General features: G+C 44.6%; 1 protein-coding gene across 2 annotated transcripts in view; it reads left to right on the top strand.

Annotated features, from left to right (window-relative positions):
- Positions 1-17,494, top strand: part of FERMT1 (FERM domain containing kindlin 1) — a 124,092-nt gene that overhangs the window by 58,554 nt on the left and 48,044 nt on the right. The window contains exons 1-3 of one of the 2 annotated variants that reach the window (XM_060232667.1): positions 7,333-7,582; positions 10,735-10,933; positions 12,404-12,637. In XM_060232667.1, the coding sequence (XP_060088650.1) occupies positions 10,783-10,933; positions 12,404-12,637 (385 nt within the window). In that variant the 5' untranslated portion in view covers positions 7,333-7,582; positions 10,735-10,782. Of the gene's footprint in view, positions 1-7,332; positions 7,583-10,734; positions 10,934-12,403; positions 12,638-17,494 lie in introns of those variants that run through there. The other variant, XM_060232676.1, reaches the window with a different exon arrangement.

The raw sequence follows: 17,494 nt of genomic DNA on the forward strand, positions 1-17,494 counted from the left end.
AACACGTCTTGTTACTCAGTACGTGACACTTAGCTACTGCATAAATTATTGTGCTCTGGTGCCAAGCTAAGACAAAAATGTGTGAGCTGGAGGCTAAAAATCTGTGAGCTTGCTCATGCTAACTCAGCTTAGAGGGAATACTGGTCTGCTCCATGACTGATCTAATTGGAGACAGGCCCTGTTAGTGCCATTGAATGTGGATACTCTTTATCCGCCTCTTTCCCCATCTTTACCAATACTGGTTCAGTATAGTAGCATACCAAGGGCAGGGGCAAGGCAGAGGGTTGTGGTCCACCGCGGACACAGCTCGAGAAAGGCCTTTGAAGGGGGCCTTCAAAGCCAGTGTCATGGTGTCTGCCAAACACCTTTCCTTTTATTTTTAAAAATCAGTTCTGGCTGCAGTCACTAAGGTTGCAGGGAAGTCTAAGCATAGCAAAAAAAAAATTCTAGGATCAGCTAAACTTCCTTTAGAATCATAGAGTTGGAAGGGATCTCCAGGGTCATCTAGTCCAACCCCCAGACAATGCAGGAAATTCACAAATACCTCCCCCAAAAGTGAAGCAAGCTCACTTAGCAACAACTGAACCAGCAAGCTGATAGCCGCTACAGTAATTATCAGCCTGCAAGTCATTTTCTGCAAAAGCCCTTCTCTCTTCCCTTCCTTGTACCCAGCTCAGTGAGATCTTGCAAGGCAATAGTTAGGGTATTGCAGCAAGATAAAGCAAGCTTTTGCTCTCTTAATTTCTCTCCCTCTTTTCTATACTTTTCTCATTCATTTCTGTCCCTTTTTACTCAATTTTTCTATACCCCCCCACACTTATTTTTAATTCTTGGTCTCAAGAATTTCTCATCCTGATCCTGCTTGGTAACAGAATGTATTTAAGAGTAATATAATAGCAAACTTTTGTTAATATTATGAACAGAAGGTGCTGGGTTTGCTGGTTCTGCTGAGCTTCCAACTCCCCCCCTCCCCGTACTGTGCTTCTGTGCTTGCCAGCAGCTGGCATTGCCACAAGGGGGGTACAGAAAAATTGAGTAAAAGGGGATAGAAATGAATGAGAAAAGTATGGACTTTAATCCTTTGGAAACAATAGAGGATAGGGGCACCTTTTTTGGGGGGGGGGGTGTTAGTGAGAGCCAGTTTGGTATACTGGTTAAGTGTGTGGACTCTAATCTGAGAGGCTTTTCTCATATTAGAGTCCACACACTTAACCAGTACACCAAACATCCCCACATGCAGCCAATGGAGTGACCTTGGGTCCATCAAAGTTCTCTCAGAGCTACTCTCTCAAGAGCAGTTCTCTCAGTGCTCTCTCAGCCCCTCCTACCTTAGAGGCTGTCTATTGTGGGGAGAGGAAGGGAAAGGAGATTATAAACTGCTCTGAGACTTTGAGTGAAGGGTGGGGTATAAATCCAGTCTCCTCCTCCTCCTTCTACTACATCCAGTCTGGAGAAGCTTGCAAACACTATTTTGTGGTGCTTTGACTAGCATTAGTTAGTACAAGTTAGTACAAAGGCAGACTCAGAGTTCTCAAAAATGTCTTGTAGATGTTTGGGATGGTCAGCTCTGGGGCTTCAAAATGAAGAACAGAAGCCCTCCCCAGTGCCTGCTCAGAATACAAGTAATGTGACATATTTTTATTTTTATTTGTTGCCATTAAGTCACAGCTGAGAACCCTGTAGGCAGGCGTTTTTGGTAGAAAATACCCAGCAGGGACTCATTTACATATTAGGCCACACCCCTGATGTCACCATTGTTTCACATAGGGCTTTTTTGTAGGAAAAGCTCAGCAGGAGATTATTTGTATATTAGGCCACACCCCCTGCCACCAAGCCAGCCGGAACTGCGTTCCTGTGCGTTCCTTCTTTTTTAAAAAAAGCCCTGCCTGTAGGGTTTTCAAGACAAGAGACATTTGGAGGTGGTTTGTCACTGCCTGCCCCCATGGTGGCCCTCCCTGCTTAGCCTCTGAGATCTGACAAGACCAGGCTATCGGGGGCTATCCAGGTAAGGGCTATGCTAATGTGACTGGCCCAAGGTCACCCAGCAAGCTTCCATGGCATGACCCAGGATTCGAACCTGGATTTTCCAGATCCTAGTCCAACACTTTAACCTCTTCACCACACTGGCTGTTGTGCTGGAAAAGCATTGTTTGAATTTGATTTTTTAAAAACTGGCATGATTGTATATATAAAGTTAAATAAAATAAAAATTTCACAGTTTGCATTTCTTTTCTGGCCATTATCAGGCTTTTTCTTGTAGCAGGAACTCCTTTGCATATTAGGCCACACCCCTCTTATGTAGCCAATCCTCCAAGCGCCTACAGAGCCTATTGTAAGGGCCTATTGTAAGCTCCAGGAGGATTGGCTACATCAGGGGGTGTGGCCTAATATGCAAAGGAGTTCCTGCTACAAAACAAGCCCTGGCCATTATTATTATTTGTTTGATTTCATGATCACTACTGAAAATAATTGTGCCATATTGAGGAGGGGCCCTGACCTGGATAGCCCCCGCCTAGCCTGATCTCATCAGATCTCAGAAGCTAAGCAAGCCTACACAGAGGCAGGCAATGGCAAACCACCTCCAAACGTCTCTTTCCTTGAAAACCCTACAGGGCCACCACCAATCAGATGTGACTTGACAGCAAAAAAAAAAATAGAGAAGGGGGTAATAAAAAAAATCTGCCTCGGGTGCCAAATAGGCTAGGTGCGTCACTAGTTCAGCATTCAACACCTTCCCGTCCAGCTGGCCAGGATGACTCTTTGCTGGAAATTTGATAAATCTGGGATCCGAATATGGCAAATGATTGCATTGCCTCTTAAAGGGGCTCAAAGAGTACTCTTTGATTTTGAAAAACATCTGAATCATTTCCATTGTCTTTGCAGGGGAAACTCCACATGCATTCGTGGTCTCCCTGAATCATGTATAGCCATCCTACCCTGCTGCAAAGATCTTGGTATTACTCACTGGGATGGGGAGGGAGTTCACATGACCTGACAAAATTCTCGTGAGTTTTCATTGGTTGGGTTTCTATTTGATAATCTGCTATGCAGGTTTAGGCATGACAGAAATAAAGGGTATGCAGTCTGTTGTTTTGAAATCTTCCTTAACAAATCGTGCCTTGAGAGCTGCTATCTCAAACACGGTATCTGAGCAATCCTGTTGTCTGTGGAATGGGAGAGGATCATAACCAAAATTCCAGCTCAACATGAAGTTAAGTGGGATAGTTCAGTCACGCTAGTTTATCAATATTTTACACTCCAATAAGCAGCATTGGTGGAACCCTCATGATGGAGTCAGTGAAAAGGAGGGAAATGGGGGGAACAGAGGGGAATTTTGAGGAAGAATTGATCGAGCATCCAATCCATACATTACAGAGTTCACAGGCCAGTCCTGGAGCCTCCACCCTGTATCCTGTGTAACTGTCAATTAGGATTGCCAAGTCCCCTCCACTCTCTGGTTGGGGACTTTCACACACGCGCAAAGCCCATGTGACACAATGACATCACCCAGAAGTGACATCATCATGCCAGCAACAGCACTTGTGGCTATTCTAGGCGCTTCCAGGAAAACTCTATGGTTTTCCCAGACACTAGCCATCTGGAAGGGAAAAGCTCTATGGTACCTATTGTACCATAGAGCTTTCCCCCCCAAGTGGCTAGAGCATCCGGGAAAACCATAGAGTTTTCCCAGAAATGCCTAGAGTGACTGCCATGCACCAGTGCAATGACGTCACTTCCGGGGGAGGTTCCGCCCGCCGGCCCAAAGTGGGCTGGAGGGTTGGGAACCTCTCGGGTGGGGGAACCCCCACCCTGACCAGGGGCTTGGCAGCCCTACTGTCAATCTGTAGGGTTGCCAGCCTCCAGGTGGAGCCTGGAGATCTCCCAGAATTACAACCAATTTCCAGATGACAGAGATCAGTTTGCCTGGCAAAAATGTTCACTTGGGTCCTGTGGCATATCCCAATGAGGTCTCTCCCCTCCCCAAACTGCACCTTCTCCAGACCCCACCACCAACTCTCCAGGTATGTTCTTCAGAATCCCTGCATGTATGGCATCTGTCTCACTGGGAAAGGCAATAATGCTGGGAAAAGTTGAAGGCAGTCAGAAGAGGAAGACCCACCAAGCCTTCAGTTTGCAAGACTTGAGGAAGGCTGTTAATAAGAGGCTGATTTGGAGGTTGTTCATTCATAGGGTCACCAGAGGTGACTTTGTGGAGAAATGCATTTTCTTCTGGAGAGCGGCTGGCAAGCACCAAGTTGGCATTTTATTTTTTTTCCTACAGGCTGTGAAAGAAGAAGTAGCCCATGGCCTTCCAGATGCATCTCTTAAGAAATACTGATGAGTCTTCCTAGAGACAGTGATATGGACCAGTTCCTCCCCCCACACACACACTTTCTGAAAGCAGGGAACATAGAGGCTTGGAGGACTTTTGGCTAGACAGGTTACAGGAAGCAGCTTCCTAGAGACCACAGGAAAAGAAGCCTTAATCTGGGATGACCGAGGTCAAGAGGGAGGGGACACAGGTTTGTTAAAACTGTCTTGCAAGGGGAAGGCAGTCTCTCTTTTCCTTGGGATGCTGAGCTGAGGAGGGTGCTGTGCTCTGGTCTTTAAGCAGGTGGCCATTGAACATGTGGTCAGCCTGGAAGTGCTGGGGCCAGCTCTGAAGATAATGGAAGATCTTTAAAGAACTAGGAACACCTAAGATACTAGGACATCTAAGATAAAGATCCTGTCTTAACTTTAACATCTAGTTAGAGCATGTTTTAGAGACACAGACAGAAGATTTGTGTTTTACCAGTTTCTTTCTTCCTTGCTTCAGTCTGGTGTGGTGCTAAAAGTATGCTTGTAAACATTTTCTTTCTTTCTTTCTTTATTAAACATTTTCTTTTTAATAAAAACTGGGGCTTTTTTTGAGCGGGAACGCAGTTCTGACTGGCTTGGCATCAGGGGGTGTGGCCTAATACGCTAATAAGTACCTGCTGGGCTTTTTCGACAAAAAGCCTTGTGTGAAACAATGGTGATGTCAGGGGGTGTGGCCTAATATGCAAATGAGTTCATGCTGGGCCTTTTCTACAGAAGTTTTTGTGAGTCAAGAGCTCACTTCATTAGATGTCTCCTTCCATATATGCCAGGGAGGTCTCCTTCCATATATGCCCGGGAGGTCGTAACGTTCTACCCAACATCTACCCAAGAGACAACCGCCTTGCCTCAACTAGGGCAAGGGCTTTTTCAATCCTGGCTCTGACCTGGTGGAATCAGCTCCCCACAGAGATCCGGGCCCTACCTGGCTTATTAGCCTTCCGGAGCTGTTCTGCCGGGCTTTCAGTTGAGGCTGCAGGTGTCTATTCTTGATCTGGTTGGCCTCCCCTGCCAGCACTGTCACCTGTGCTATCAAACAGAATAATATCTGCCATCTCTATGGGATATCATGATGTAAGACAGCCAGACTGGGCAATATGTAATTATGGTATATTTTCTGAGTGCTGTTGAGTTATCTGTTTATAAAATGTTTTTATTGTATTTTATTTTTTTATCATATCATATTCCCCTACAGAGGATGGGTGGAATAGAAATATACTAAAATAAATAAATAAATAAAATGTATGAATGATACATCTGTAAGGCCAGTGTATTTATATTAAAAGCAGCAAACTTCAGAAAGGAAAGAAAGATGTTACAAAGAGAACACAGGCTAAACTTCTTTAAATTATTTAATCATGTTTAATTTTAACCTTGCTTTAATTCACATCTGAAAAAGTGAGCTTTGACTCACAAGCACTCAGGTCAGAATAAATGCTCATCTCTAAGGTGCCACTGGACTTCTGTTTTATTTTGCTGCCCTCTGGAGCTGTTCCCCCCCACACACACACACACACCTTTCTGTTGTTTGCAATCTCTAATATGAAGTCATTGGCCTTATGGATATGCACACCATGCATTTGAAGTGAGCAAAAGTTTATGATGCAATAAATTTTGTTAGTCTCTAAAATGTCTGGTTTTTTTTTCTTTTATATATTTGAGCTCTGCTGTAAAAAGTCACACCTGCTGCTAATTGCTTGTGACAAATGCTAGCCATCAGGCAGCAAAAGAATATGTTTAAATAATAAGAAAAATAATTTACACTTTTTTCTCTGTAGTTATATGTTTGTGGATTTATCTATCTACCAACTGAGAGTAACTCGTGATGCCCCCTTTGCCAGTGTAATGTATTGATTGCCATGTTGGACTAGGATTAAGGAGACCTGTGTTCAAATTCCCACTTGCCAGAAAATTTCTCTCTCAACCTAACCTACCTCACAGGTCTGTTGTGAAGAGAAAATGAAGGAAATGCCAAGTAACAACCCTGTCAGATATATAGAAATATAACTAGGGACCACAGTGTAAAGGAGATCAGAAACTAAATACACTACACCATGTCTTTAGTTTCTTAAGTAACAACCTTGAGCATCTTGGAAGAAGGGTTGGATAAAAATACGTAAAATCAATTAGTGGGCTTTGGACCGTAAAAAATTGATGCCACAATAGAACAAGTGCAACTGCATAGGCTGTGTTGGGTTTGTTGCAACCAACTAACCAGACTGCCCCTCTGGAATTTGTTCTTTATCTTGCATACTTTGAGCTTTGCATAGAAAGGTCTAAGATCTATGGTTACCTTTCATGACCACCTGACAGGAAAGCACTCAAATAACAACAAATGTAAGAGGGTGTGAGACCAGGAATGACCTTGGGGAAACATCTGCATCTGATGAAGTGTGCCCACACTCAGCTCAAACGCCACAAAACGTTTCGCCAAGCCTCCTTCTGCCTTTGTCCTTTTCACAGCCGGAGAACAGCTGGTGGAACTAAGTGCCCACACTCACCCAGGGGCAACTTACATCTGGACTGTGGTGCAGGACTGTGGTCCTGACCTGAAACAGCCCTGGAATTGTTATTTGCCCCATGGGGAGGGGGGATTAAAGTCCAGAATCGTGTGGTGATTAAGATGTCAGACTATCATCTGGGAGACGCAGGTATGAATCCCCAATCCACTACAGAAGCTCACCGGGTGACTTCGGGCCACTCACTCTCTCTTAGCCCAACCAACCTCACAGGGTTGTTGTGAGAATAAAAAGGGGAGGAGAGAATGAAGTCGCCAGCCTCTCTGGGTCTCCATTGAGGGGGATCTATAAATAAATCTTTGTTTCCTAGGGAGTCAGTCCCATTGAACTCCGTGGCGCTGCCTTCCGAGGAACCATGCCAAGGCGCGGGATGGCCCATCTCTTCATCTAACCAGCCTCTGCTGCAAATGAGGCGTTTTGCAGCAAAGTCGTCCTTGGCCGGCTTGTTGGAGCCGCCCCGCCTCCTGGTGCCAGACAGGGAGGGGCCTGAGGAATCCCGCCGGCCGCAGCCGGGCTCGTCTTGTGCACAAGACCTGCCTGCGGGGGCCTGTTGCCGGGGCGGCGTTCAAGGCTCCCGCGGCCCCGCCACCTCGGAAGGTGGGGCTGGCTGACTCGCGAAAGGGCGCCGCCTTGCTTGGGGCAGGAAGCAGCTCCTCTGGGACTAGAGAGGCGGCGGCGGCGGCAGCCTGCTTGAGGAGGACCGAGTGAGTGTTGCGGGGAGAAACTGGGAAACGGGGCAGCCCTGCGTGTCTTGTGGGCTCTCCAGTGGAGCCGGCGCGCTCGGCTCCCCTTCAGAAAGGAAGCGCGCAGAACAAGGGGAAAGTTGGGTGCGAGGGCGGCTTCGCTTTTTGCCGTTAAGTTGAGGTGGGTTTTGCAAGGCAAAGAGGTGGTTTGCCATTGCTGGCTGCTGCTGCGGGCCGCCTCCGGAATTATTTCGTGGACTCCCCTTCAAATACGAACCGGGACCACCCCGCTTAGGCTTTCGAGGTCTCGACGAGATCGGGCTAGCCTGGGCTATCCGGGTCGAGGCTTTGTTAGGGGCCAGGGAATTCCAAGGGAGGGATCGGCCACGGGTGGTTCCAGAACCAGCGGTGGCTCAGTAGGGAACCACATACCATTCTTTAAAATACGAGATGAAGCCCCCCCCCCCGAAGGTTATTGGAGGAAGGGATTGCTAGAATAACCAGCATGTGAAGGGAATGACAGGCAGTTTTTAAAAACAGGGCCAGAGGACTTCGAGACTCTTTGCAGAAAAGGAAAACGATAGAGGTGTTCAGTTAACAACCATCCAAGTGTGAATCTGGTGCAGATTTATGCCAGTGCCTTAAAACAACCATAAAGTGTTCCCATATGTATTTGTTTTTGACCTAACCTAAAAGAACAATGTTCCCATATGTATTTGTTTCTAACAGAAAACTTAACATCACTGGTTGGACTTGCAGCAGCAGCCGTTCAGTCTGTGGATATGGGATATTAATCAGCATGTCAATTGATAATATCCCCACTTTATGGGATATTAATCAGCATGTCAGTTAACAGTGATGGGAAGTTGTATATTTTGAAAAGTGTGGATGGGTTTTCTTATACTGGCATCTTGATGATCTCTTGGTCTGAGTTGTGGCATGAGGAGTTGCTGACCCATACCCAAATATCCATACCCAAATATTTGGCTATTGGACCTAATGAACAGATTTTTAAGAATTCTGCCAGAATTGTTTTTAAAATCATTTAATGTTTGTTTTGGCATAGTCTTTGTGAATCTGGAGGCATAATGCCTGCCAGAGACAGGACTAAGAAGGTGACATTTCTTAGAGTAACATATGCAGAGTTACTCCAGTCTGAGCCCACTGATTTCAGTTTAAGTCCACAGAGTTGTGCTGCTGAACACTTTAAAAACACCACAACACAGAATAGTAGCACTTGTGTTCTTAAGAAAACATTTTTAAAAGGGATGGATGGAATAATCCCAGGGCTTTTTTTCTTGGGGAACAGAGTTCCAGAGCCTCTTTGTGGCAACAAAATTCTCCAAAAAAAATGTTTTAAAGTCCATGAGGGGCACCCATGTGTTTCTTCTTCATTTCCTTCTGGAGAGTTCCAGCGCCTCCTTTTCTAGAAAAAAAGCCCTGGATAATCCACAATAGGCAAAGACATTTTGGAATAAATAAGACACTGGTTGGACTGGGGTGAACAAATGGTTAAGAACTGCCACTTTTGTTATTTGGCACTGTTTTCTGGGACTCCTGGGAATAGAATTAGGGTTGTTTGACTGTGGTTGGCAAGATGGGAGAGAGGGTGGGGTTACAAGTGTATGAAAAAATGGGGGGGTCATGTATTTTAGAGTGTCAGAGTCTTTCTTTAAGAACCTCAAAGGAAGGTGCACTGACTAAAAATATACAAGTGCCATCAATAATAATAAAGATATCTACTATGAACATGTGCAGAGGTTGGTCCAGATGACCCTGGAGGTCCCTTCCAACTCTGTGATTCTGTATAGGAAGAGTAGGATCATGGGCTCACTGTTCCTACCCTCAGCATACCTTGTAGAAAAATCTATCCATGCAAATGAACAATGTGCATGTTCAGTATAACCTCTGTGTAGGGTTGCAACCTTTGGTTTGTGAAATAACCAGGAGGTTTTGGAGTGGAACCTAGGGAAGGAGGGGTTTGGAGAGGTGAGGACCTCCCCTGTCTGTACAGTCCCCCTTCCAAGGCAGCCATTTTCTCCAGGAGAACTGATAGTCTGGAGATCAGTTGTAATACCAGATCTCCAGGCCTTACCCTAACGTTACTTGATATGATGACGAAGTCATAGGCAACAACTCTGTGAACATTAAGAGAAAATACAGGAGGTATGATGAAGTCTTAGTACCTCTGCATTTTGAAAAAAGATCTTAGGCTAAATGAAAGCATAGTTGATATCTTTAGCAAATGTAATAGCGCGCAGCGGGAGTCATTTTGTAGAAAAAGAGGTGCCAGAGCTCATTAGCACAACTCATTTGCATTTGCCACACACCCATGACAGGCGATTTTTCTCCTATGTAGCTACAGCGGCATGATGAAGATTTCCATCTGTCTGCTTTGTATGTTTTGTTGGGGGGTAATATTAGAAAGTTTGTCAGATCTTAGAGTTCAGCAGAATTGTCTCAGGGGGTTTGAACAATGGAGCCCAGAAGCAAGTATTTTTTGTGGTGGGGGGAGAGAAAGTTTACAATAAAATGTAGAGGGTCCAGAGCTCCGCTCCTGTGAGCTCCTGCCCAGAATGAGGCCTGGTGTGCAGTAATTTGATCTTATCTCTAGTGTAATTTGAACAGTGGTGGGAACCTGCTTCCTCTCAAACTATGAAAGTAAATTCCAATTTATTGTAATGATGAACTCAGAAACTTGTTCACTTTGTGTTGACTTTTTCTTTGGTCCTAATAAAGAGTCTACCTTACTGCCACCTTTGAATTTCTTTCTCCAAATGGATTGACCCCATGGCGCAGAGTGGTAAAGCTGCAGTACTGCAGTCGGAGCCCACTGCTTACGACCTGAGTTCGAGCCCAGCGGAAGCTGGTTCAGGTAGATGGCTCCAGGTTGACTCAGCCTTCCATCCTTCCGAGGTCGGTAAAATGAGTACCCAGCTTGCTGGGGGGGAGGGCAATGGCAAACCACCCCAAAAAAGTCTACCGTGAAAAAGTTGTGAAAGCAACATCACCCCAGAGTTGGAAACGTGGTGCTTGCACAGGGGACTACTTTTACCGTTTAATAGACTGACAAGACCTGGTAGGCATCTGGGTGATGTCATCTAACATCACCATACTAGGATTGTACCCAAGTATCTGGCATATGACAACTGTATTGTGTTGCTTCTGAACAGATGTTGGCTTCCCTGCCTTTCTGAGGCTGTGAGGTTTTCAGTAACGCCATGATTTCATCCAATGAATATGGTCCCAATTCCTGGGAGCTCCTTGTTACTATTGATCATCAGTATGAAGGAGAGCAGAAGGAGTGTACACTTCGTGTCTCAGGGGATCTCCACGTTGGCGGAGTGATGCTCAAGCTGGTGGAACAGATCAGTAAGTAGATGTGTAATCTTATTTATTATTTCATTTATACCCTGCCTTTCTCCCCACTGAGTACCCAAAGTGTCTTTCATCATTCTCCACTCCTCCATTTTATTCTTACAACTTTATTCTGTGAAGGTAGGCAAAGATGAGAGTTTGTGACTAGCCCAGGATCACCCAGCAAGCTTCTATGGCAGAGTGGAAATTCAGACTTGGATCTCACAGATCCTTGTCTCACAATCTAGTTGCTATCCAATGTTTCTACATAGAGACCGATTTCGCACTCAGCTTACCCAGCTGTCACGTTCCTCTTCTCTGTGCAGCATCCGTCGAATTTCCCACTATCTGTGCTGGAGTTACAGGAAGTGTTGTGGCTTTTGTGCAGCGAACGGGAACTGGTTTTTAGTGGTTTCCGTTCGCTGCGTGAAAGCTGCAACACTTCCTGTAATTCCAGCGCAGATAGTAAGAAATACGATGGATGCTGCGCAGAGAAGAGGAACGTGAGAGCGGGGTAAGCTGAGTGTGAAATCGGTCATAGTTCATAAAAACAGCATAGCAGAGCAATTCATTGCATTTGAAACCATTCCTGATGAATTCTGTTATTTATCACTGTTAAAGTAGTGTTGCTTTATGGAGAACAAGAAGACAGGTCCCTGCCCTGAGGAACTTGCAGTTTAATATATGAAAGAGGGCCCCTTTTGTGCACCACCAGCCCGCCTTCATGCCTCCCTTTCCATACCTGATTGTAGTAGAAGAAGAAGAAGAAGATATTGGATTTTTTTCCCGCCCTCCACTCCGAAGAGTCTCAGAGCGGCTCACAATCTCCTTTACCTTCCTCCCCCACAACAGACACCCTGTGAGGTGGGTGGGGCTCGAGAGGGCTCTCACAGCAGCTGCCATTTCAAGGACAACCTCTGCAAGGGCTGTGGCTGACCCAAGGCCATTCTAGCAGGTGCAAGTGGAGGAGTGGGGAATCAAACTCGGTTCTCCCAGATAAGAGTCCACACACTTAACCACTACACCAAACTGGTATGTGTGTATCTTTACCTGACTGTGAATCCTTGTTCTTCTCACAAGCCTCACCACCACCTGCAGTCACAGTTGCCTGAACCACATTCATGTCCATTCCCCAACAGGACTGGCTGTTGCTGCAGCTAAACAAAATCTACACTTTCCCATCAACTCTGGGAAGCTGGGAGCATGGGCGGTGGAGTTCTTGCAAGCACACAGGCAGAGAAAGGCACATGAACATGTGGAAGGGGAGGTAAAGGGGTCTGTGACAGTGAGTGCTGTGGGAAGCCTTGTGCCCCGGTAGCTACCCTATGAGCCAGGATAGCCTACATATGAAGACATCTGATGTGATTGCTGAGATGTGTAAGCCATATTCTGCGTTTGTTGGTGTGTTCAAAAGAAAGCTTCATTGCCTTTCTGTTTTCCCAGTTTCTCAGTGCTCATGCTTGACTTCTTGTTCTCCCCACACAGAGGTAACTCGGGACTGGTCTGACTATGCCCTTTGGTGGGAGCAAAGGCAGTGCTGGCTTCTGAAAACCCATTGGACGCTGGATAAATATGGGGTGCAGGCAGATGCCAGGCTCCTGTTCACTCTTCAGCACAAAATGCTACGTGTTCGCTTGCCGAGCATGAAAACAGTGAGGCTGAATGTCAGCTTCTCTTCAGTGGTCTTCAAGGTCGTTGTCAACATCTGTAAGACCCTTGGTAAGTATGGCATATCGAGGCTTGTTCGTTCACTCCTAGGCTAGGAGTTGCTGTGATGTCATCCCATTGATAACAGTAGTTTTCCATTTCATTGCAGCAAAGGCTTGATGAAAGATATTCTGAATTGGTTATACACTGGTTATAAATTGAGTGTGTCTAGGAAGTTTCACAATGACATCAGTAATTAGGGTTGCTCAGAGTGGAATTCTAGCAGGAGCTCCTTTGCATATTAGGCCATGCACCCCTGATGTAGCCAATCCTCCAATAGCTTACAAAAAAGAGCCTTGTAAGCTCTTAGAGGATTGGCTACATCAGGAGTGTGTGGCCTAATATGCAAAAGAGCTCCTGCCAGAATTCCATCCCTGGGGTTGCTGGAAGTGGACCCTGGGGAGGGGAGGGGCCTCAGCAGGGTGCAGTCAGAATCACAGAGTTGGAAGGGAGCTCCATGGTCAACTAGTCCAACCCCCTGCACAATGCAGGATATTCACAAGTACCTCCCCTTTGCACACACACCCCTGCTCCAAGGCCAGAAGACTGCAAAAAAGAGGAGGGGGGATGCCATAGAGTTATTCACAAAAGCAACCATTTCATCCAGGGGAACTGATCTCTGTTGACCTGAAAATTGAAAAACAAGGAGAGATCCACAGAATAGGAGAATAAACCAAAAATAATACCATGAACAAATATATTCTGTTATTTACATTCAATCTTAAACAACTCTCAATAAATACATATACGATTACTCATACAAATGTTATTCTATCCCAATAAGTCAAAAATTCAAAGTAGACCAATAATCCAATCGCCATCAAATTTTCTCACAAAGTTGCTTCCAAATATAGTCAGTAGTCCAACTGTCATCTGAACTTCCTCAATGAATTAAAGTGCTTGTGCTGCAGAAAGTTCCAATTCATCAATTTTCAATGCGTGGAAAGGACTCTTCCATTACATCTCTGACAGAACTTGCCAGTCTATACATCCATTTCCATGAAACTTTCTCAAAGAGGGGACAGAATGCCATCCCATATTTCCTTCAATCCTTTGAAACCTCCTCATACAACATAATCCATACCCACACTTCCATTTCAACAATAATAAGGATGATGAATAAGGCTATTAAACATAGCATTTACCAACTGAAATGGTGGTCAGCATATCTCAGAAGCATTTTCAAAGAACAGTATCTCAAACCTTTCTTAGCACATAAATACATCACTTCAACCAATTAACTACAACTGTGAAATTTCCGAAACATGCGTGCAGAAAGGATCATGAATGGACAAAAAACAGTTTAAATACATCAGATATGTTCATTTGTTCAGATTCATTGATGGTTTCGGTAAGTGTTATGTTTAATAGCCTTATACACACATTTTCAAATGAATAAATGAACGAGTTTAATTTGCAATGTGAATTCCCTTTGTGGATAGTTTTTTGTTGAATGTTTTGTGCATAAGTAATTATACTTTGTAGATATTACTGAAATTACTAAATATTTTTGTAAAATAAGCTATAACCTTTGCTGATAGATCTCTGAGAGGTGACTGATTGGAGCGGCATTTTGTGGTTTGCACCCACGTGTGACTTTGAAGATCAGCAGTTTTGGCATTAAAAAACATCCATGGGGCCTTGTTGTTGGGACAGGAAAGGGTAACTCTCTCCCCCTCCCAGTTATAAAAGCCCTTTCACAGAGCTGTTTATAAATAGTAGTTAAAATGATTGTAGTACAGCTTGCTATCTTTGTTCATTACCTGAGTTTAAAACAACTTGGGGAAACATTTTCTATGGTGTGGAGAAAAGAGCTATAAACCCCAGCACTGCGCCTCTGACCCTTATTTAGGCTTCCACAGTTTAGGAGAAACATATTTGGAGTTCCAGTTGTGAAGCTGGAGCCAGCATAAAGATCTGCCTGGCTTTCCCTCCCTACAGCAGCTCTTTCAGACTCCTTGTGATGTTTATTCCTGGGGTTCTGGGACCCATGTGGGTCAGGAACTTGCTGGAGGGAGGAGAAAAGGGCTGATTTGCTGCCTGTTGTCCCTTCCATGGCTGACACTCCAGTTCCACCTCTTCCTCACTGCAAGCTCTCTACTTGTGTGGCTATTACTCCACATGGGTTCCCCAACCCTAAGAATAAACTTTCTGGTTGGAAAGAGGAGAAAGCTGGGCAGATTGGCAACTGCTAACCCCTTCCAGGGATGGATTATGGGATTCAACATCCCACATAGTGTGGCTTTGGAATGTGCCTCAGGTAATCACCTTTCTAATGGGAACTAGAGGTGTATCACACAACAATTTCCCTACTCTTTTTATGTTTTTGTATATCCAAATATTGCTGAAAGTGTCCACGGTATTGGCTAGTGTGAATTCCAGTGTTTGATTTTATATTGCAATGGTTTTACAGTTTAAACAAGGTAAGATAAGGGTTGTTTATTCAGTAAGTTAGATAAGTTTAATCAGGGCCATTATTTTTAGAGCTGAGGCTGTATATACTTTATGGCACTGTTTCCCATTTGCAGGGTTGGGACCCAGTACCAGGCCATGGAAGCCTCACTACCAGGTCACAAGAAAAGCCAAAGCTAGCCCCGTTCCCAGCAAAGCATGACCTCTGCTCTGCTTCCTTCCTTCCACCATCTCTCTGTTGTGCAGAAAAAAGCTAGCCTTGAAGACTGACACAGGCGGCAAAGCCTGAGCTCCATTTGGCTTCCTTCCTTCCCCTCTCTCTGTGTTGTGCAGAGAAAAGCTAGCCTTGAAGACTGACAGGCTGCAAAACCTGAGCTCTGTTTGGCTTCCTTCCTTCCCCCGTCTCTGTGTTGTGCAGAGAGGAGCTTCCTGTCTGACACCAAAATTAACAGCTGTCTGACACCAAAATTTATTTATTTATTTATTACTTTACATTTATATCCCGCCCTCTCCGCAAGCGGACTCAGGGCGGCTTACAACATCATAAAAACAATCAATTCAATAAAACATATAAAACCATAGTTTACTTATCAATTTTAAAACTATTAGCGCTGTCTTAGTCCATTCTAGGCGGTATTGACTTCTGACTATGATCGGCAGCATTCTGTAGGATGTCCGGTGGCAGCCTCCTGTAGGTATTAAAACTCCTCCTGTAGGTATTAAAAAGGATGAAAGAAGTTCACTGGCTAAATTCACAGAGCACAACAGGTTGCTTTTAAAGGCATGAGAAACACAGCCAGTAAAAAGCTGCAAGCCCTCATAAATATCCTTTTTGGGATAACTGCAGAAAAGCTTGTATGAACTTTTTATAACTTGAAATTAATTCATTAATCACAGTATAATTCTCTGCTACCTTTCACAGCAATTTCCCAGTGTTTCAGCCAAGGAAAAGAATGAAAAATAGCTGTCAAAAGATTTTCTTGAAACCAAGCAAGCTTGGTTGTAGCTTGAGGAAGGGTTCCAGTAGTAGCAGCTGAAGGAAGGACCTACTAAACGTGTCAGCATATTTTGAGGTTCAGCAGCTGCCAGGGCCCAGTGTGGGTGGTTCACAGCGCTGGCATTCCTGATGGCAATGGCAACAGCACTTCCAACTGCATACACTGGCCAGTGCTGTTGAGGAAGGGGTGTGTAGGTGGTGCAGGCAATTGAACATGGGCATTAAGAGTGCTTGCAAGCTGGAGAAGAACACACAAACAGATAGGTGCACGCAGGTGTGAGGGTGGAAAGAGAGGACCCTTGGAATGTATGAAAAAGTTGCAGACCACCCACTTTCCACCCCCATTTTGGCTCAGCATGGGTTTCAGAGAGTTTTCTGAAAACAAAGTTACTTCAGAAGAAGTGGCAGGTTTGGGGGAGTGTCCTGGAAGTGACATCACAGGAAAAGGTGGAGTTTTGGTTGTGGTGTAGTTTTGGTTCAGTATGCCCTGGATGTGACATCACCTGGAAGTGACATCAGAAGAAATGGCATAATTCTTGTCTCCTGGCCCCACCCTCAAAGTCTCCTGGCTCCACCCCTGAATTTTAGTGGGCCACGAAGAAGAAGTGTAAAAATAACTGGGCCACGGGGGGAAAAAGTTTGGGAAACCCTGCTTTATGGAATTCCAGACATTTTTTCCGAGTAGAAGTTATTATCAACACATGTGAAACTGCACATTCATTTAAAAAGTTCTTTTGTTTTATAGAAAGAAATCTTGCTTTTGTTATAGAACATGCCCAGAGCAGCAGACAAAAATAAAAATCTGAAGATAAATTAAAACAATAGGTAGTTCATGAACAGTAAGAAAGGACAAAAGAAACAGCAACCAATACAAAAAGGTATAAAAACCCCCTTAAAACCAAAAGTCAACTTCAATAAAGCCCTAGAACACAACACATCAATAAAATCACAGAAAGTGGAATCTATCTTGGATCTCATAGAGGAATCCATCTTTTCAAAATTCAGAGTGGTTATGAAATAGGCAGGGGTGTGATGACATTGATTGAACTTTCTCCCCAATAGCAACCCAAGGCAGCTTGCTGTGTTCTCCTCTCCTCCAGTTTATTCTCGTGGGAGGTAAGACTGAGAGTGTGTTCCGTGGCCCAAAGCCATCCAGCTGAATGGGTAATTCTGACCTGGGTTTCCCCAATCCTAGTCAGGCACTCTAACTACTATACCCCCGGCTTATTCCAGTAATTGGAATTTGGGTATTGTAAGGTTGTCAGTTTCAGAATACCTCTAATTTGATATACTCATATGTCTAAAGGCATGAGAGTGAATGCTCATACTTTCTGGAATTTCACACCAGAAACCATACTAACAGCAATTCAGAAACTACATTTCTAGTATATCTGTGTGTCACAATGGGTGCGATGATAACCTCAGAATTGCTCAACTGGAATTGGGTTCCCAGTATTGTA

This window comes from Heteronotia binoei, chromosome 1 (assembly GCF_032191835.1).
Source record: "Heteronotia binoei isolate CCM8104 ecotype False Entrance Well chromosome 1, APGP_CSIRO_Hbin_v1, whole genome shotgun sequence".
Classification (NCBI taxonomy): Eukaryota; Metazoa; Chordata; class Lepidosauria; order Squamata; family Gekkonidae; genus Heteronotia; species Heteronotia binoei.